The sequence below is a fragment of the Lepidochelys olivacea genome (genome assembly GCF_965140295.1).
Source record: "Lepidochelys olivacea isolate rLepOli2 genome assembly, chromosome: 1".
In the NCBI taxonomy this organism is placed as follows: domain Eukaryota; kingdom Metazoa; phylum Chordata; order Testudines; family Cheloniidae; genus Lepidochelys; species Lepidochelys olivacea.
The window spans coordinates 113,308,772-113,330,338 of record NC_140411.1 but is presented as its reverse complement, the minus strand read 5'-3'; the positions used below and the strand labels follow the sequence as shown (position 1 = coordinate 113,330,338).

Below are 21,567 nucleotides of genomic sequence, written 5' to 3'. Positions count from 1 at the left end.
TAGGGGCTCCAGCCAGCACTGCCAACTGGGCAGTTAAAAGTCCGGTCGGTGGTGCTGCGGCGCTAAAGCAGGCTGTCCTGTCTGGCACCGTGCTGTGCCCCAGAAGCAGCCAGTAGGTCTGGCTCCTAAGCGAGGGGGCCATGGTTCTCCACGTGCTGACCCTCCCCGCCCCCGAGCACCAGCTCCACATTCCCATTGGCCAGGAACCAGTCAATGGGAGCTGGGGAGGTGGTGCCTGTGGGCAAGAGCAGCACATGTAACCTCCTGGCCTCCCTGCCTAGGACTTGGACCTGCTGACTGCTTCTGGGGCACACACAGCATGGTGCCAGGACAGGCAGGCAGCCTGCCTTAGCCCCCTCACTGCGCCACTGACCGGGAGCCGCCCAAGGTAAGCCCATGTCCCAACCTCAAGTCCCAACTCCCTCCCCAGCCCTGAGCCCCCTCTTACACCCCAAACCCCTCAACCCCAGCCCCACCCCAGAGCCTGCACCCCCAACACAGAGCCCTCACCTCCCCTGCACCCCAACCCCCAGAGCCCCCTTCCACACCCTGAACCCCTCACCCCCTCCCACACCCCAACCCCCACCTCAACCCGCAGCCCCCTCCTGCACTCCAAATCCCTCGGCCCCAGCCTGGAGTCCCCTTCTGTACCCCAAACCCCTCTTCCCCAGAGCCTGTACCTCCAGATGGAGCCCTCATCCCCTCCTGCACCCCAACTCCCTGCCTGAGCCCAGAGCCCCCTCCCGCACCCTGAACCCCTCATTTCTGGCCCCACCCTGGAGCCCGCACCCCCTCCCGCACTTCAACCCCCTACCCCAGCCCAGTGAAAGTGAGTGAGGGTGGGGGAGAACAAGCCACTGAGGGAGAGGGAATGTAGTGAGCAGCGGGCAGGGCCTCGGGTGTTCGGTTTTGTGCGACTAGAAAGTTGGCAACCCTATATATGATAAGGTGTCTGTCAGCAACTTAAACCTTTATCTAAAACTCCCACTCAAATTCCTTTCCTCTAGGATGTTCTGTTTGCATCTGAACAGCAGACAAAATGCAATTCACTGCACTGATCCTGATAGGCATTAGTCTCAATAACTCTTGTGGGAAGTTTAATAACTGCCATCTTCACAATACATATCAAACACGCAGCTTCTGATGGTTGTAAACTATTTATAAAATGTAATCAGTGTCAGAAATTGGAAGAGGTTTGGCTCTGAATACTCTTTCCACATGTAACTGCACTGGAACAGCAACAGCTTCAGAAAGAAACGTGCAGTACCGAATACCAAACTGGAGTTGCTGTTGAATCATTGCCACAAAATGCACCACAGTACCTCATAAGCACTGCACAGGACCATTAGTACTAGCACGTGACTCTAAACAACCAAACACAGAGACAAATAAATGTGATCATTGCTTCATTTCTCCAAAGTCTGTAATAGTTGCTTTTTCAACATTCCATTTGAAATTTAACCCCCATGACACAGCTCTTAAAACCAGCCATCTGTTGGTGCCCTATCTAACTACCTTTTGATAAATCTGAAGAATGGAAAAATCTTTGAGATTATTTTTGCAGATCCCCAAGATTTACTGGGGAAAACCTGAAATTTAAACGCTGCATATGTGAGAAACCAATTTCTGAACACTGACAGGCTCTCTTTAAAGAAACATACAACATGATTTAACTACAGATAAACACCAACCTCAGAATTGCTGTAGGCAGCTCTCTTTACTATAATCACAAACTAAAACACGATCAGTAACAATCTGGTAGCTCATCCTAGCCTGGGAATGATTGGTGCTGCTCTGTCCTTTCCTCTCTCACACTTCTTGTCTACTCCTAGTCCCTCTGCTGCTGCTCTCTTGTATTCTCACTACTGAATCGCAGGCTTGTGACTTCGGTGGTAGCTGAACCTCTTCCATCACTGCTACCCTCCTGCTAGCTATTGTTGGCTGGTGGGATTGTGACACTAAAGGTACCTGTAAGTCTGCCAGTTACTACTCTCCCCTCCTTCAGCACCACCATTGGTAGGCACCACCACTGGAGAAACTTTATTTTCAGCCACGTAAACAGTACAGCTTTCTCCAGGCTAGATTTTAAAAGGTGCGTGGTAAGTATATGTTAGCTAACATTAGGATTAGCTAAAGGACAGCCCATGCTTTAACCCAACCAGTTTATCATATGTTCAAGTGTATACTGCCTTGTCTACAGTATACTTTTAGAAAGTGTTAGGTGTTCACTGATGCATTCTAACACCACACCTTTACATCCTACTTTAGACAAAGCCTAGGAGAGAGTTTTCATGGAGCTACCAATTCCCCTTCCTGAAACAAAATGGTAGTACTGCTGAAAAAGGCATCCACTGTCACCCCTTTGTGTCAGTCCGACTCTAAATTCAAATCTCATACTCTGCTGTCATAGATACCCTCTCTTATTCTCAGCCTCTCAGACCCCTGTATTTAATTCCAGCATCAAATTTTCTAATGGCAAATACTCTGTTGTCACCTTAGAGTAGACAGCAAGCAAGGTTGCCTCATGTGCTTCAATCAAATCTACTAGATTTTAGAGTGATTGTATTTTCCAGGCACCAAACTGGACTAAGTAGCCACTCTGACTATAACAGAGTTTTACTTCTCCTCTTTTTCAATTTTACTCTGTTCTGTTATCAGCGACACCAGCTGTACGCTTTTTTCGAGGGGGGTGGAAACACCATTTTTTGCTTCAGTCATTTTCTTGCTGTCCTGTTCCAAGCATTCCAAATTATCTCTTCCAGCGGGAGATCATCCCCTGACTGGCTGATAGCCAATTTTTTGTTTTGTTGGTGGAAATGCAGCACAACATAGAGAGGGGAGCAGATTAACAGCAGTAGAGAAATAATGTTAAATAGCCAGTGAGATAACAAGCCTGATCCTACAGCTACTAAGCACTCCCAATTCCCTCTGAATTCGGGTTATACCAAAAAGTCAGTCTATTGAAGTCAATGGGAATTGAGGGTACTCAGTATCTCACAGAATCAAGTTTAAAATTCTTGCCTATATCTGGTAAGGGTTTGAATTAGTGGAGCATCTGATCACTTTACTCTCTCTATGGTGATCATCAATGTTATACTTTAAGCACAACCAAACTGTTGTCCATTCTAGCAGACAGAACTTGCACCTTCTTTCATGTTCAATCAGCGCTGGATTTCTTCTGACCTAACCATAGCATACATACACATACATTACTACTCCTGAAGGAATTCTGTGCCACTGCGCAATGCAGAATTTGTGCAGAAATTAATGTTGTGTGCGCAGAATTTCCTTCCCACCGCCACACCCCCAGAAATGGCCTGCAGAGCTGCTGGCTGCCACTAGGGGCTGCTGGAGCCCAGCTCGCACATAGAAGACATTGCCAGGGGAGAGAACTGGAGGGTTGGCAGCAGCTGCAGTTCCTCGCACACCCTGAAGGAAGGAGGCGGCGTGCAGGAAACTCCACACAAGCCCAGAATCGAGCATCAGGCTGTTTCTGCCTCTGGATCCCTGGGCTCTGGGGGGTTTGTGGGGGTGTATCCCGCAGCTGGCCTCTGGAGGGGAGGGGACAGAGAAACAGCAACTTTGTTGTCATATGGGTTTCTTTAACTTTCTGTTCCTGGGGGAATTTTTTGTGTGTCTGTATTGTTTACAGACATACTTGCTGACAGGTATTTTGAAATAAATTATCAAAATAATTGAAATGGCATGATTATATAGTGTTATTTTGACAAATAAAATATTCAAATGTTGCAGAATTTTAAAATATCATACACAGAATTTTTAATTTTTTGATGCAGAATTTTAAATTTTTCACACAGAATTCCCCCAGGAGTAACATTATAAATATCAATCATAAGGAAGTTATTAACAGCAATGAACAAATTTGAACTTGCAGCTGTAGACTGAAAACAAATGCAACTTGTAGGGAAAAAATAGGTTTACCAAGAAAAGTAAGTTAATAAAATATGTATCTCTGCTTGGCTGAATCATGATTTTTCATGTTAAGATTATTTGAAACAACAAAAATGAATCACGTCATTAGACAGGGCTATATCATTATCAGTTCTGCATTGGGTTAGTCTCAAATTACACTGAAGGTCTATTTCAAACTAAGTTCAATTAAACTTAGAGCCACTGATACATCATTTGCCTTCCCTACTGGATTGAATTCATAAAGCATTTTTACATTATAGTAACATGATACATCTGTAAAATTTCCATACTTATCTGGGCTTTTGTACTTGCTTTGTTAATGATGGCTGAAAACCCATTTCAGCTACTCCCAAGCCTTTCAACAGAACATACTAAATTAAACTCAAGAGAATAATTAGAGCCCTGGATCTTACAACCTATGATATAATCCCTCTTGTTTTAGAAGCTGTTTCTGTAATATTTAAAAACAAGCTACTGACTCATCCTTACCTTTGATAATGTTTAATGTTTTTGCACATCATGTGATCTACTGATGGATGACAAGTTTAACTGAACTTCTAATTATTTTCTTACCCAGTTCTTCATCTGTCAAACTTTTTTCCTTCTATTCCCCCACTGCATATTTCACACCAAAAGCCTGCTTTTTTACTATTTCACGTTGGGATACGCAAACAGACACTGATACTAAGCAATTATGACATGCATTTCCCACAGTCCTTATTGCATGAATGTTACAAACATACCACGCAGTCTACCACTGTTTCATTCAACTCATTTTTTTATAGCATTTTGGCTGCCTGTTGTGCATAAAAAAAGAAGATGGAAAACAGAGGTGAATTAAAGAAAAATTGAGAGGTAACACTATTGTCAAGAGTGATGACAACTAGAAAACTATCCTGATTACATTGGAAAACAAAATCCTATTCTCATCTGGCAAGCATTCTTTTGCCTTTAGATGAGGAGTCAAAACTAGTCCCATTAGCAGCTCTGAACTCTGATATAGAAATCAGGGGCAACAGTTGTTTAAAATGCAAAACAAAAGTTCAAAGTTAGCGGAATACTTGAAAATGTGTTATGAAAACTACCATGCAATGGAAAAATGTCCTGAAATTATTTTCCTGTTTATAAATAGCAAAAGCAATTCAGTGTTTATGGACAAAAACAGAAAACCGCAAAAAAAAAAAAAAAAAAACCACCTGCTCTAAAATACATAGCAAAGTAATTGGCCAGTTCCTCAGCTATGTAGGTCCACTGAAGTCATAGTATTTCGTGAAGTTTAACTATGATTTTTCTAGTGTAAAATGCATACAGGACAAAGGTGATATTCATCCACCACACAACCACTTTTTGCACCGAGTAAGGATGCTGTATTACACTATCTACAGACCCAATCCTGCAAAACTTTATTCACCCAAATCGTCTCAATTGCCTAAATAACTATGCACACAAGTAAAAGCAACTCATTTATGTAAGGATCTTACAAACCTAATTTAGCAAATGCCTACATAAATGTAATGGTCAGGCCACGTCTAATCTAGCCAGAGAAACTCTGCTATCACCTTGCTAATAAGAGCTATAGGTTGTTTTTTTGAGACTACACAGTTTTGCAGAAGGCATTGCTAACATGGCTTCCATGCTCAGTGGAGACTAGGCTACAATGCATTCTATAGTTCCCAAAATCTTGACAGAAAAAGAACTGAACAACTACATTTAGGGGACAAATGCTGTAGTTTTTATTCAGGCAAAAACTTCCTTTAAAGGACTAAGGAGGGTAGATAAAAATTAGGGCTATTAAACTGTGATTAATCACAGTTAACTCATGTGAGTATTCAGAACACTTCAAATATACTGATTTCAATTACAACACAGAATACAAAGTGCACAGTGCTCACTTTATTATTGTTGTTTACAAATATTTACACTGTAAAAATTATAAATAAAAGTAACAGTATTTTTCAATTCATCTCATACAAGTACTGTAGTGCAATCTCTTTATTGTGAAAGTGCAATTTACAAATGCCAATTTTTTTATTACATAATTGCACTCAAAAAACAAACCAATGTAAAATTTTAGAGTCTTCAAGTACACTCAGTCCTACTTCTTGTTCAGCCAGTCGCTAAGAGAAACAAGTTTATTTACATTTACAGGAGATAATGCTGCCCTCACTTTCTGGTAACATTGTAAATAAGAAACGAACAGGCATTTGCATGGCACTTTTGTAGGCTGCATTGCAAGATATTTATGTGCCAGATATGCTAAACATTCGTATACCCCTTTGTGCTTCGGTCACCATTCCAGAAGACATGCTTCCAAGCTGATGACGCTCATTAAAAAAATAAGGCGTTAATTAAATTTGTGACTGAACTCCTTCGGGGGAAACTGTACATCTCCTGCTCTGTTTTACCGGCATTCTGCCATGTATTTCAGGTTATAGGAGTCTCGAATGATGACCCAGCACATGTTCGTTTTAAGAACACCTTCACAGCAGGTTTGACAAAATGCAAAGAAGATACCAATGTGAAATTTCTAAAGATAGCTACAGCACTCGACCCAAGATTTAAGATAGGTTTATTTAATTAAAAAAATTAAAATGCCATTTCTGCATTTTAATTGAATTTGAATTTCCATCCAAATAGAGCTGGACACAAACCACAAGTAAAAAATTAATCTAGTAAATTAGAAATGCATCATTCACCATTTTCTAATATAATTAATGTAAAATATGTAAAAATTAAAGATCTGAATAAATTTAAGTCAAGCAATATAATTGCTTAAATTGATGTATATAGATATAGCGTATCTTCCTGATCAGCAAAAGAAAGGCCCCTTCCAGTTCACCCATTTTGAAGCTGGGTATCAGATCCATTGGGTTAGGGCAGTCAGATATGATGCTGGCCACATCACTCCCTTGTGTACCATTGGCTATGAAAATGACATGCCTTAACAATGTCAGCCCGGTGAACCGTTGGCTTGGGGGAAAACTTTGATTCTGACTATATTTAGTTGCAAATCAACATGTTTTAATGGTTGTCAGTTTTCTTTAGAAAAATAACTAAAGTACAAATGTAAAACACGATAAAAAATCAAGGTGTCCTGCTTGCAGATTTAAAATCATGATTAAAAGCAGGGATTTAAATCAATTGACCCTGGGACTAAGAACTGCAGGAGTCAGTCATGGCAACTACAGATAGTAAATCTGTTCTTTTTCTTCAATTAAGCCTTTAACACATTTTAATATTAAAAGAAAAAGAAAAAAAAAGTGTTGTTGCTTACCATTTGCCTTCTGTTCTCTACCAGGTTGATTCCAATAATCCCTAGGAAAGATCCGAAGCCAAGCTAAGGCAAAGAACAAACCAACAGAAACACACCAGGTCAGCTTATTTGGCAACATAAATATTGTAACATCCTTGTAAGGTGAGATGTTGGGCAGATAAACCAACTAAAACAATTTGTGAGAAACAGCAAAATATTTAGTATAAAATTATTACTGGCCAGAAATTATGTGATGCAACAGGGAACAATCAGAATGGGAATTTTCTTATATTTTAGCAGTTCCAGTGTGGCCAACTTTGCTTTCTTTATTCAAGGCAAATCTTCCCATTGGTGTCAATGTGGAGTTTGGACCAAGAATACACAAACAGTAGTCAATGTTCAATAACATAAGTAATTTTTATGTCTATTTTAAAGCAACAATAAATTATACAGAAAAATATGACACTTCACATTTGTTCTACCCATGGTTGTATTATAAAAGTATACATATTTAGGACACCTTCTTTGAAATGACATTATGAAACTGCAAGAGACAATGGCAACTTCTTCAGAAAATAGATGTTTTATTTTAATGCAAGTCCCCAAAATCCTAACGTTTACTTTTTTTTAAAAATTGCAAAATATTGCAGGTCCTAAGAAAAAGATGTTTTTAAAATCGCTAAAGAGTACAGTGTTTCTCATACCGTACATCCCACAGCACACACAGCCACACCTGCGGTAGCTGCACCACAAGCAGGACGAGAGGGAGAATGAAGTTCAGCTGGAGTTTCCCCTTCCTCACAGAATACATCTACACTGCAGTGGGAAGATTTGATTCAAAGCACTGGGGGACAAACTAGCACTAGCTCAGGTTGAGCTAGCATCCTAAAAATAGCAGCATAGGCATTGTGGCACTGGTCACAGCCTGGGCTAGCCATCCAAGCTCAGACCAAGCGGTGGGCAGGATTGAACTCGGGTGGTTACCCTGAGTCTCTGTCAGTCGAAACATCCACACTGCCATTTTTAGGCACTAGCTCAAGCTGAGCTAGCATAAGTCTTCCTACTTGTGCTGGGAATCACATCTCCCAGCTGCAGTGGAGAAATACCCTCAAAGTCAGAATTGCATGGGACAGCCCCCACTCCTGGGAGGAACCAGCTGGAAGCAAACAAAGAGGCAGCTGAACAATGAGGGGAGGGAGGACGGGGAAATAAGACTCAGCCATGGTTACCCCTTCCAACCAGACCCCATCTTGAACCAGACCTATACCAGGGCCCACGTGAGATTGGGGGAAAAAAAAGAGAATTTCCTGGGATGAGCCAACCAGAGACTAGACAGCAACAAATACTGAAGCAGCTGCAACAGGAACCTCTAGAGGCTAATAAGGTCATCAAACTCTGTCCCCAGATTTTACTCTGGGCATCCTTTCCCTTCTGCTGGTTGGCTGCTTACTTCGACATGGTCACTTAACCTCATCCGCATGCCACCTTTCCTCCATGCCTTCTTTTCTTACTCCCCCACTTCAGTGTCTCCTCTCCCCACCTTTCGGTTCATCTAATCCCTTTTTAACAGCCCCTACCCCATCATGGGACGAAACAGGATGGATGGATGGATAAACAAACAAACGAATAAATAAATGCCACCAAAAAAAAAAAAATCACGGCACAGACATTGGGGAGTTTGTAAGCCATCACAATGTTCCCGCTGTTTGTATGTCAAATCCCACATCTGCCTTGTCTAATCAGATAGTAAGCTCTCTGGGGCAGGAGCCGTCTCTGTCTCCCCAGTGCCAGGCACAATGGAGCTCCCATCTCAGTGAGTCTCTAGGTCCTATTGTAATAAACAAAATAATAATTACCACCACCACACACAGCATTTACAGAAGGTGAGAGGGGATGCTGTCAGGGGTTCCTTTGGTTGGTTGTTTGGCTGGCTGATGGGGTTGTTCGTTTGTTTGTTTTTTGAACAAGCTCTGGGTCTGATCCTACAAGCTGCTTGACACAGGTGGAAGCCGGAGCCCATGCAGAGCTCCATAAACTTCAGTGGAACTCCATGTGGGCACAGAGGTCTTCCTACATGCAGTCATTTGTAGAATCAGGGCCACTAAAATTGATAATTAATATAAACTAAAGATGTAGATAAAGGGATTTTTTTCAATAATGGAATAAATTACTAAATCCCTAGTCCTATAAATATTTATGCACACAAGTAATTTTATGCAAGTTAGAAGTAGTTTTGGTAGTGTTAAGAGAACTGGGAGCTTAAGTCATTTTGCATAATATTCTTTTAAAAGACCAAAGTCACTTGAGCTAAGCCTAATGCACCTTTGGTGCCCTATCCTGTCCCACTGAAGTAAGAGCATTGTTACTGAATTCCATGGGAGTAAGCCACCACCACCCTTTTTTTAAATTCCAATTTAAATTTCTCTCTTCACAAGCAGTCTTATTTTTTCATTGCTCCATAAAAACAAACATTTAGTTTATCACATCAAGAATGAAAAACCATAATCTTACCTTACAAATGTTTGCATTGGCAGCTGCTCAGATACTTCCTAAGCTAATGCACCATAAATCTATGTATTGTATGCTGCATTCACACAGCAGGAAAGGAACAGTCAGTCAGACTTTGTGAATGAAATGTTACTAGTAAAGGAAAAATGGAACCAGAATAGGTATGTTAATACTCCTCTTAGATAATGCTTTCCGCAAGATGCTCAGCTTCTTCAGCTCTCACGGAAGTGAACGGGAGTTGAAGCTCACAATATCAGAAGCTGTAATTGTACCAATACGGGTGACATTGATGTATCACGAATGCTTATACCCAAATGAATTTGTTAGTCTCTAAGGTGCCACAAGGACTCCTCGTTATTTTTGCTCTCTCGGCTACTACAATGATTGCCCACAAATGTGCAAAATATAACCATGCTTTTACAAAATGTCGTCAGCTCTAACAGCCTTAAAACGAAATAGAGAGAAAAAATTATTATTAAAAGGTTTTCATTTGCAAATCATTCTGAACATTTCTAGCTATTCTATCAGCCTATTAAATAAAAACCTATAGCACTTAATTTTTAAAAAAATGCTCTAGAGCAATATATTTTTTGTTTAGTACACAGACGTTTTCTCCCTAAAATAAACTAATTGCTATAATTAACTGCTTTGTGCACATGAACTTTATTAGTTATTACCCATTAAATTTCCTCTAAGGGAATGACTGCAGAAAGTTTATTCTTTTAAATGTTTTAATTTCAATTACAACTATTTAAAAGACTATGCCATTGTATTAGTCTACATATTTTAATCTGATCCAAGGACAATGCATTCTTTTAAAATTTTATTCCTGGAACTAATTTTAATTCCATTTTTAAACACCACTTATTATAGATTATTACCCTAAAATTAATCCTTCCAACAAATAAATTCTCAGCATGACTTTAACATATTAGAGAACTTAGTTAGAAAGACTAATTGTAATTTACAAATAACAATTGGCAATGCAAAATTTATACATAGTTTTAACAGATACTCATCCCTCTTCTTAAAATGTATGATTATATTATGAACAAGAGCAAATAGTACACAAAGTCATTCTGGTCCCAATTCAGCAGTGTACTTCAGCATGTGCTTAACTTTAAGCAAGTGAATGATCCATCCTATTGAAGTCAATGAAATTAAAGTCAATGCTAAACTATCTTTTGAAGTCGTTAAAAGCAGAGTATTTATTGGTACTTATATTCGTTCTTTTACTAAATGACGATTTAAAAGTCCAGTTAAGAATCAAGGTTGTGATAATGCATTAAGTGGTTTGAAAGTCATTACTAACATACAGTAGAAAATTATGGCCCATTCTTGAAATTGAGTCCATGTGCCTGTCCAGAAAGCTATTAAATTCAATGAGGTTCCACACAGGCACAGTGGTCAGCTCTCATGCACACGTTGCAGGATTAGGTCCTACATCTGAATTACAAACATAACAGAACTAGATCTAAACATTATGGTGGTTTTCCCTCACCAGTAATGCAAGAGGATTTGAAATTTCCCTCATCAATTGTGGTTGCTTGTGTCTATGCCATAATAGTGTATTGGTAATAATGGATAATCTAAAATACATTTCTCTACGCACAATGATTCCTGGGTAATAGCCTCCAACGGTAACATTTTCTGTTCTTGTAGTAGCTGCAAGTCCTATGGTCAGTACGAACACAGACACGACCAGCAGAGAAACTGTGAACCAAAACGAAGTCTTCTTTCGTTTTGCAAACTGTCCTGTTGGGGGAAACAAATATAAAATAGCTTTTCATTGCAATCTTAGCAGTACAAGTATGAAATAAAAGCTCATTCCAGCTATTTCATTTTTAACCCTTTCCCCCAACAAGGGAGAATATTTTGCAGCAGAGAGAGGATCTTAAATTATATCAAGATTAGCTGGAACTTAGTGAACTTTAATACATTGTGCACACATACAAGATGAGGTTTTACTAAGCTGAAGTGACAATAATATTTTCAGTTATCTGTGGTAAATCTTGTAATGAAGTAGTTGTTCACATCTGCAGGCCAATTCTGCAGACCTCAAACTATCCTTACCTAGGCAAAATTCCCATTTGGCTCTATATGGACAACACATAAATATGTACATTTTAAAGAAGATTAGCAGAAGCTCTGCTGTGTTATGAAATATTTTTTCTCTTTATATTTATCAGGTAAGCAAACCAGTTGGTATCTTCTGAAGTAAAGAAGTACAGCAGATAATGAATTTGTGATAGATTATACATATACTATTTTATTTAACAGGAGCTGCTCTGTGGAATTTATTTAATCCCATTTCAATTTGGACTCAAGTACACAGGAGTAGAAGATTGCAGATAATCCTACTGTAGTCAGCCTGCTCTAAGGCATTTAACCTTATTTTTTTGTTGTTGTTTTAATTTTGAGGCAGAAGTGTATCTTTTAGTTGCAACTCTAGGTTTCTAAAATTATTATTATAGAGCTCCTGCCCATAGCTCAACAAAATTCTGTAAAAACATATTTTTAAAAAATACAATAAATCACTATAGCCATCTAAAAATACACCCTCTTAACATTCAAAATGAACAAAAGAGAAGGAGTCCACTGTGGGAAAATGTGAAAAAAAAAGGAACCAGAGGGAGAAATAGCAAACAAGGAGCCTATCAAGGAACAGAAGCAATACAATGTGACCAAATAAAACTGAGGAACACAGCTCTATTTTTGAATTTCAAATCCCACACCACAGAACAGATTAAGTTTGCAAACCAATTCATCAATGATTTTTTATGAACACATATATAAAAACTGAGATATGTTTGTTGACATTCTTCAAACAGAACCAGCAAACACGTCAAATATTTTCTTTGGTATGAAGTGTGCTCTGCTTTACTGAAGGAAACAGACAATTAGAAATTAATCCAGGTGACTCCAGTCATCTCCTCCCCAATCTGTGCCCCAGCTGATTCAGCTTTTGGCAATAACATTTAATCTATGGTGGTCCATTGGTGGTAAGGAAGGAGAGAAGCGTGGAATAACCCATGCACCGAAATACTGATCTACAAATCCGTGACACTAAAGCTGATCCAGTATGGCCATCCTCAAGAATTCAAAAACCATGAGTCAGGTTGCCACCCAAAGTCAAAAACTATCTTAAAAACAATGAGATTTTTAAAAATATTTTTTGGAGGATATGGTTATCTGCCTTCCTGTTTTTGAGCTCTTAGATTTCACATTTTCAATGAAAATATAAAGCCTTCAAACTTTTTTTAAAAAATGAAAGCTGAGATTCTCACATAATCCCATGACTCCAGGATCTGGGACTTTAAGAAAAACACCAAATATTGAGAGAGTTGTAGACCCAATTTAAGCATATGGCCGATCCTGTTAGAGCACTCCTCAAGTCTCAGAGGGGTGGGGGGGAAAAAAAATCAAGAAAATCCATTACTTCAAGGAGCACACAGACCAGACTATTCAATCTGATGTCCAAATGTACATTGAAAATTCCCAAGGATTCTAATCCAGGACGACTTCAACTGTATTGCCAGCAACAGTTTACCATACTCATCTATGAGGCCTACTGTGTAACCAGAACCACAAAACTTAGTAAACTTGATACAGCCCCATGGATACAGGAAACAGCCATATGCTTGAACAAACTCATCTCCATGGTTAACTACCTCCTTCATTACAAGGAGCATGAAAATATCACAGCTATTGGCCCACATCTTTATTCTGCTTGAGGCTAGTGACCACTGAATATCTGTATAGAAACAGCCAGGCATCTTCATCCAACCACATGTCAAATTTGCATGATGGCACTTCAGAATCATCAACTGTCAGCCTTAGTCACAACAGATCAGGCATTAACCAACCAAACCCGCTTGCAAAAGGTTTCTAAATTAGTCATTCCATCTATGCTGCTCAAGTATTTTTCAGTGGAAGCCAAAGGGATTTTCTGATATTTCACCCTGAGAGTCTTCAGTAACCTCAGTGCCTTTGCTCACCATAACCTTCCACACACAGTGTCATCTTCGAACCTACACTAACAAAAAAACACTCTCTCACAAAAAGATAAACAGAAAAGGGTTCTCAGCCCCACTTCTGCCCTCCTTCCACCACCTCAGCAGCACCAAGGGGACATAATCTGGCCACAGTTGGCCGGAGGAGAATTCTCAACTATTTTAAAGAGAGCCAGGCACTATGCCAGTCCCCCCTTATCCCCAGAATAGGATGCATGTTGTGGTGGAAGAGGGCATGACAGGGCCAAGGAGAGAGCAGAGCTCCTATAGCAGTTCTCATCTGGCATGTGACCATTCCCCTCCTTAAGCCTCCCTCCAACTCCCTTCCAACCTCTCCCCAGTGCCGAGTGTATATTGGTGCAGAACTGGGAACTTTTATTCCCCTGCCCTCAAGCTAACACATCACATAAAAACAAAGAACAAACCAAGAGAGAAAAGAAATCTCCCACTAACCTCCATCCCAAAGACATACACACACCAATCCTCAAGCAAACTGCCCAGATAAGGAAGAGAAGGTAAAAGGAACTAAAGAGGGAGATACACATTTTATAAGGAATTAATTTAAATATTTATGTAAGAACTTGACAAAGCTACTAACACATGTAGATGTGAATGTGTAATGTACACAAACTACATAAGAAATACTGGTTTCAGAGTAACAGCCGCGTTAGTCTGTATTCGCAAAAAGAAAAGAAAAGGAGGACTTGTGGCACCTTAGAGACTAACCAATTTATTTGAGCATAAGCTTTCGTGAGCTACAGCTCACTTCATCGGATGCATACTGTGGAAAGTGTAGAAGATATTATATACACACAAAGCATGAAAAAATACCTCCTCCCACCCCACTCTCCTGCTGGTAATAGCTTATCTAAAGTGATCACTCTCCTTACAATGTGTATGATAATCAAGGTGGGCCACTTCCAACACATTCAAAGGACAAAATTAGGATAGTCACATTTTTTTTTCCTCTCCTGCTGGAAACAGCTCACCTTACCTGATCACTCTCGTTACAGTGTGTATGGTAACACCCATTGTTTCATGTTCTCTGTGTATATAAATCTCCCCACTGTATTTTCCACTGCATGCAGCTGCTGAAGTGAGCTGTAGCTCACGAAAGCTTATGCTCAAATAAATTTGCTAGTCTCTAAGGTGCCACAAGTCCTCCTTTTCTTATTACCCTGAAACAGCTCTCTTATCTTAGAAGTCTGCTACCTTTATAGGCACATCTCTAGCAAAGTATTTTCAATGAATGCTACTGTTCAAGAACAACATTTCATTTCAAAGAAGAAAGAGAACTGGAGCACAACTCCAATGTGACCAGCATTCTTGAGGGTCAGACTAATGTTCTGAATTTTGAATCTTCATTCCAATGACACTTCAAAGCCAGCAAAATCACACCAGAAAATAAAATGAAGTCTCAATCATTTGGTCTCCTCAGAATCAGTAGTTTCCAAAAAGAACTAATATAGAAATGTTTTATGTTCAAAATGGACCTTAGTATGTAATCTACCAAACAATTTATATACTTCCTCAAAATTCTGTGCATGTTTGTAAAATTCCCAGTCATGAAAAATTACTTATAAAACTTATACTACAGACAGTTTTGAAAAATTTCTGTATAATTTTACATCAGTGAGACATGCATGCATAAGTTTAAGGCAGCACATATGGCCTTGCCTTAAACAAAAAACATGAAGACTTTTTACAATCTCAACAATACCAAGTGCCTTGATAAACACTGCAGGGAAAAGAACACTATCCAATTCACCTGTGAGACTCAGCATTTCCAATGCTCTAATGGCCTGGGCTGTAATGCATATTGGCAACTCTGGTGTTTACTGAGATCATTTAAATATTGTCTTAACAGAATATTAATATTTTAAATGTACGTAATGCTTATCCTGAACTACATACACAGAGAATGTTAAACTATTTGTGCGGTTTAGAGCCTCAACTGGGTACTTTGCCTGATAAACGTTTATTCGGCTTATTTGTAAAGCAGTTTGAGATCTTCAAATGAACAGCGCTACAAGAACAAAGCTTTATTATTTCCCTTCTGCTATATTTTACTGACAGCAGCACTGCTGCTATTTTCAAAAAAAATGTCCATAGCTTTTGTTTGCTTTTTAGAGGGCAGATAAAAGAAAATCCCAAACATATTGTAATATAGCTACCCATTGTGGGACAGGAAGGGTTCAGCTACAGTTACCTGCAGCCAAAAACAATTCAAAATTGTTCAGTCAGAAGTATTCCTGTGGTACTGAGGGAGAAGACTGTTAGGGTCTGATTCAGCATACACCTCAATCAGTCTCCATTGGCAATGGCTGTTAGAGTGTCAGCCATGAAGTAAAGTGACCTTTGGAACAACTAGGTAACGAATGAGATAGTACTGCTGCCAATCCTTTCTAAGGGCAAATTCTTCTTCAGTGCAGCTGCCCCTGCAAGGACAGGAGATTGTTCATCAAACCCATTAACTGTCCAACCTGTTATTGCTGAAGTCACTCTCAGTAGCAATTAGTCAGTCCCTGTTAACTGATGCATAGTGACTCAAGATGGAATGGTAAAATATTAAATTGTCCCCCACTGGAATGCCCCAATTTTCTATTAGTATCTCACCATTCCAAGAATCAAGCAAATTAAAGGAAAGTCTTCTCAGTAGACAGGTTTCAGAGTAGCAGCCGTGCTAGTCTGTATTCGCAAAAAGAAAAGGAGTACTTGTGGCACCTTAGAGACTAACCAATTTATTTGAGCATAAGCTTTCGTGATCTACAGCTCACTTCATCAGATGCATAAAGTGGAAAGTACAGTGAGGAGATTTTTATATATACATACAGACCATGAAAAAAAATATACATTGTAAGGAGAGTGATCACTTAAGATGAGCTATTACCAGCAGGAGAGTGGGGTGGGGGGAGAGAAAACCTTTTGAAGTGATAATCAAGGTAGGCCATTTCCAGCACATTTCCAGGAGTTAACAAGAACGTCTGAGGAACGGGGTCGGGGGGTGGAATAAACAAGGCGAAATAGTTTCACTTAGTATAATGACTCAACCACGCCCAGTCTCTATTCAAGCCTAAGTTAATTGTATCCAATTTGCAAATTAATTCCAATTCATCAGTCTCTCATTGGAGTCTGTTTTTGAAGTTTTTTTGTTGAAGGATACTCACTTTGAGATCAGAAATCGAATGACCACAGAGATTGAAGTGTTCTCCAACTGGTTTATGAATGTTATAATTCTTGACATCTGATTTGTGGCCATTTATTCTTTTACGTAGAGACTGTCCAGTTTGCCCAATGTACATGGCAGGGGGCATTGCTGGCACATGATGGCATATATCACATTGGTAGATGTGCAGGTGAACGAGCCTCTGATAGTGTGGCTGATGTGATTAGGCCCTGTGATGGTGTCCCCTGAATAGAGTCATCTTTACTAGAGCCCCTGCTCTAATCAAGGATCAAATGAGGACGGTCACAAATTACCACCAGCATTACATTGTGATGGCAATGTTCATCAACAATCTTGGCTGGCAGTGTGATAACAATGCATAGATACCACAGCGATACTATAAAAAAAATCCAAGAGATAGATTAGATACACAGAAAATGCTAACCTTCACATCACTGATCCGTGCTCCACCAGGTATGGTCTTAAACTGCCCAAGAAAAGCATTAACCCAGTATTACTGGTAGTAGTACTCTCTCCTCTGCTCAATAAACATTTATCAGGCTAAGTACCTATTTGAGGACCTAAACCACACTAATCCCACCTCCATCAAAGGAGAAAGAAAGCCATCAGGACACACAGAAGAGAAAACAGAATCTCCTCTTCCAAGCAGGTCAGAGACAGGAGGAGAAAGGCATGTAGAGCTCACATACACATACAGCAGTTGGGTTGGATAAGAAGTACAGATCATCATTCCTAGAGTCAACAGAGGGAACACAGTGATGTTCAAACCCTTCCCAGCACCCTAAAGATGGGGAGTCAGAGAACCCCCTGTCAATCAATCAGGAATTGAGGAAAATATATTGGAGAACCCCTTTTCACAACAGCCAGCAGAAGTATATTTGGGGAAGCGTCTCCCCGCATTGACAAAAGACGTATGATTTGGTGGGAAGACCTTAGTTCAGTTTCTGCCAGAGTGAAATGATGCAACCCTAGAGGTGGAGGCATGGGTTTGGAAAAGGGAAAGGTGAGGCTTGCAAAGGGGGAGGTATAACTTTAGGATACAGTGGGTCTGTGATGGAAGGTGTGGGGAAAGAAAGATCTGTGATGCATAATTTGTCAGAGCTAGAAAAGCCATCTATAATCTACAGTCCAACTCCAAAAGGTCTAAATCCACCTTGCTTTGCTAATGCACGTACTCCTGTTAAAACCAATGAACAGTCTCCTGCAAGCAGACCCTTTGGAAGCCTATGGGAAAAATAAGAGGGAATGAATTTGGCAACGGAGGAAATGCAGAGGACAAATCACACTTACTGGGAGATCAACACCACACCATTTTGTCGCCTTGCTCTAGTCAAGGAGATGTAGATGTGAAGAGACTTGTCTCTAATTAATATTGAACGCAATGTATATTAACATCCTTGATCTATAGGAGAAAGATTTGTAAGGGGAAAAGGTTACATTTTCAATGTTTTATATTACATGATGTTACAAAGAATCATGCAATACAAGTTAACCCTGTGTAACATAACATATAATATGAAAGGGCTTATACAGGCTTTGCATCTAATATTTTGTAGCTATGAAGCTCATATTTAAGGAATGAGATTTGTATGTCTTTGGGGCTAAATTAATAATGTTTCATTATTCCAGTCTTCCCTTCAATGCCATATCTTCCTTGGCTATATTTTTCCATTGTAAAAAGAAAAGGAGACTAACCAATTTATTTTCACATCCGATGAAGTGAGCTGTAACTCACGAAAGCTTATGCTCAAATAAATTGGTTAGTCTCTAAGGTGCCACAAGTCCTCCTTTTCTTTTTGCGAATACAGACTAACACGGCTGTTACTCTGAAACCCATTTTTCATTGTGTATTTTAAAAAATGTGCTATACTAATGACATTGAACTAATCCTACATTGCCTCCTAAAACTAAATGTGATGGGCTGAGAGGTTTTAAAAAAGATATCAGCCCTGCTTTTGCTGATTACTTCCTCTTTTCTGATTAAATGCTTGACTTGTCCAGTGTGCTAAAACCATATGCAACTGCATTTGTTTCCAGGCACAAGCTAGCAGCTTTTATCAGTGCTGACACTTGTCTCCGTTATGTAGTTGTGTTGTAGAACCCATGAGTATATTGTATAGTCTAGTCCTTAAAAAATGTTGCTGAGTTTTTGAGCAGACCTTAAGAAAAAACTACCTAAATACTGTAAATAGTTTAGCTATAGTAAGTGATCTTGTGCAGTATCACTATGACTTCATTGCTTTGGCAACAATTGTTTCACCTATAAATAATTAAATGACTAGCTAATCAATGGTTAAAATGACAGTTTAACTGAATAAATACTTACATCACATAGAGAATATCCTAAACAAATCTTTGCTATTACCATTTATTCCCTGTTTTGTTTTTTTCAAAACTGCCACATAAAAATATAAAGGTCTAATACATTTTTTTTGACTGCTGTCCTGATGTTTGGGTAAAGGCAAAGTCTCCCTATACCATATTGAATGCCATACACAAGAACTACCACTGATAAAGTCAAGATAATCTAGAAAGTAAGGAACTTTGGGGGAATAATCAAATATTTAACTTCTCTTTTACATGTCATTTATATTTTCCAGGACACACACTGTACATTTAGGAACAGAAAACAACCCTTTTCAGAGACAGACTAGTTTAGCAATGAGGCACTCAATTACAATTGTAATGTAAAAATGTAAAAAAGTAAAGCCAATTGTCATGTGGATATTACAACAGCACCAGTCAAAAGTTTGAGTGGAATTGCTTCTACTACTGAATACGGTATAGTCCCATCACAGCCATAAACCATCCGTAAGTGGAAAAGAGCCAAAACTAACTCTACCCTGATCTGCTGACACTCCAAACTGCTCAGCCATAGCAACTGTTAATTTTCAGCAAAGAGAGAAAAGGATATTTTTCCACATTAGCTATATGCATGCATACATACACGCACAAAGTTTATTTCTATGTTACATTATCCTCACAGCAATTCCATGAAAATAATGCAACAGCAAAATGGAAAATGTTTTTAAATGTCCTAATGTGATAAATGAGAGTGACAAGAAAGAGCAGAATGATAACATTGACAATGGGATTATTACGACCCACCAATACCCGTAGTACTGTACTATACCATATACAATAGGTTCCTTTTTTAACCTTAAGAGTATTAACTAAAATAGTAAAAGACAAACTCTATCTGTCAAACTCAATTACCTATCTCTGCATTCTTTCCATATTGCTCTTTTAGTTGTTAGGCACTCTGTGGTATGTTTTTAGATTGCTATTTAAGAAGGTGATCAACTGGGCTTCATCTGAGCAGAAAATGATATCCTTCATTGCAAGTGCAAGTATTTATAAATGAATAGGCAAATCAGTAGTAGTGCATCCCATAGAGATTACCAGAGAATAGATCTTTCCCTGTGAAAAATTAAGATTTGCAATATTGGGTAGGGGGTCGGAGGGGAAATAGTACTTTCATGCTATCCTCACAATGTTGCAATCAGAAATCTCAAATCCAGAACTTAATAATACTCATCAAGTTTATTGCTTTCAGTGTACCAGCTACATAGGTGAGTCCTAGCATCTCTGTCCATGGCTGGTTAAACAAACAACGAATAGCCGTAACAGTAACTATAACTACCTAGATTACATTTAAAAACGGTTTTCGAGCCAAATTTAAAAGAAAAAGAAAGAAAGAAAGCCTGGTTACGTGTCTGAACTCTCCGAGCAGCGTGAGACTCCTTGCACAGCTACAGGGTTTGGGGGAGAGGGAGCTGGGGAGCCTTCCCAGTGAATTTCCCCCCAGTAGACGAATGTGCACTGCAGTGCTCCCAGGGCAGGGAAGTTGGCTTGACTGCACGTTGGAGAAAGCAGGGAACCTGGTGAAGCAGCAGCGGGTCAGGCGAAGGCGCGGCGCGGTCACAGCTGAGAAGCCCCCCAGCAAATCCGCGTGCGCTGCCAGGGGCTTTCCGGCCACGGGCCGCCACCTCCGGGCGAACCGAGCCGCCCCCGGAACTTCAGCGCCCCGCTGGGCTCCTGGCGCCCGCAGCTGCCCGCCCTCTGCCCCGCAGCCCAGCCCCGCAGGTACCTCTGGGCACGGGCCGGGGGCGCCCGCTGCTGCTGTCGGTGCCCAGCGCCGGGACCTACCTGTGGGATCCAACACGGCTAACGGAGCCGCCCCCGGGGGAGCGGGAGGAGGCGGCTGCATCCTCTTTGCTCCCTGCTGCCCGGCTGCTCTCCAACCCCTGCCCCGCGGCACCGAGCCAGCCGCCGGCGAACCCCCCAGCGCCGGACTGGCGGGCAGCGCGGAGGAGCAGCCGGAGGGAGGCCGCCGCCGCCGAAGCAGAGGGAGGAGCGAGGGAGGGAGCCGCACTGACCTCGGGCTCCTCAGTGCTGTGGAGCCTGTGCGGGGGGGATAACACCACGCCCCACCCCACCCCGCCCCGCCGCTCGCTCGGCCTCTTCCCTCCCCCCGCCGCCTTCCTGTACCCTCCAGGGACCCCCTCCCCGCCCTGCTCGGCTCCTCCTTTGCCCCCTGCAGGGCTGGGGGCTGCTGAGAGAAATGGGCGTGAACGTCCCCTGGGGTGTTACCCTATTTTTGCTGCCCGGCGCTAAGGGGATTCTCCCCGCCGTCGCAAAACAGTGTTAAAGCGTCATGGGGGTGTTACAAA

The 21,567-nt window shown here is 40.6% G+C and overlaps 1 protein-coding gene across 5 annotated transcripts in view; it reads right to left on the bottom strand.

Moving 5' to 3' along the window:
* TMEM255B (transmembrane protein 255B) overlaps window positions 1-21,282 on the bottom strand; it is a 110,424-nt gene extending 89,142 nt beyond the window's left edge. For 2 of the 5 annotated variants that reach the window (XM_084643805.1, XM_084643807.1), the window contains exons 1-3: window positions 21,044-21,282; window positions 11,307-11,449; window positions 7,208-7,270 (exon numbers count right to left, since the gene is read on the bottom strand). In XM_084643805.1, the coding sequence (XP_084499931.1) occupies window positions 7,208-7,270; window positions 11,307-11,449; window positions 21,044-21,104 (267 nt within the window). In that variant the 5' untranslated portion in view covers window positions 21,105-21,282. The remainder of the gene's footprint in view (window positions 1-7,207; window positions 7,271-11,306; window positions 11,450-21,043) is intronic. The other 3 variants (XR_014713640.1, XM_084643806.1, XM_084643804.1) reach the window with 3 other exon arrangements.
* Between the last annotated feature and the right edge of the window lie 285 nt (window positions 21,283-21,567).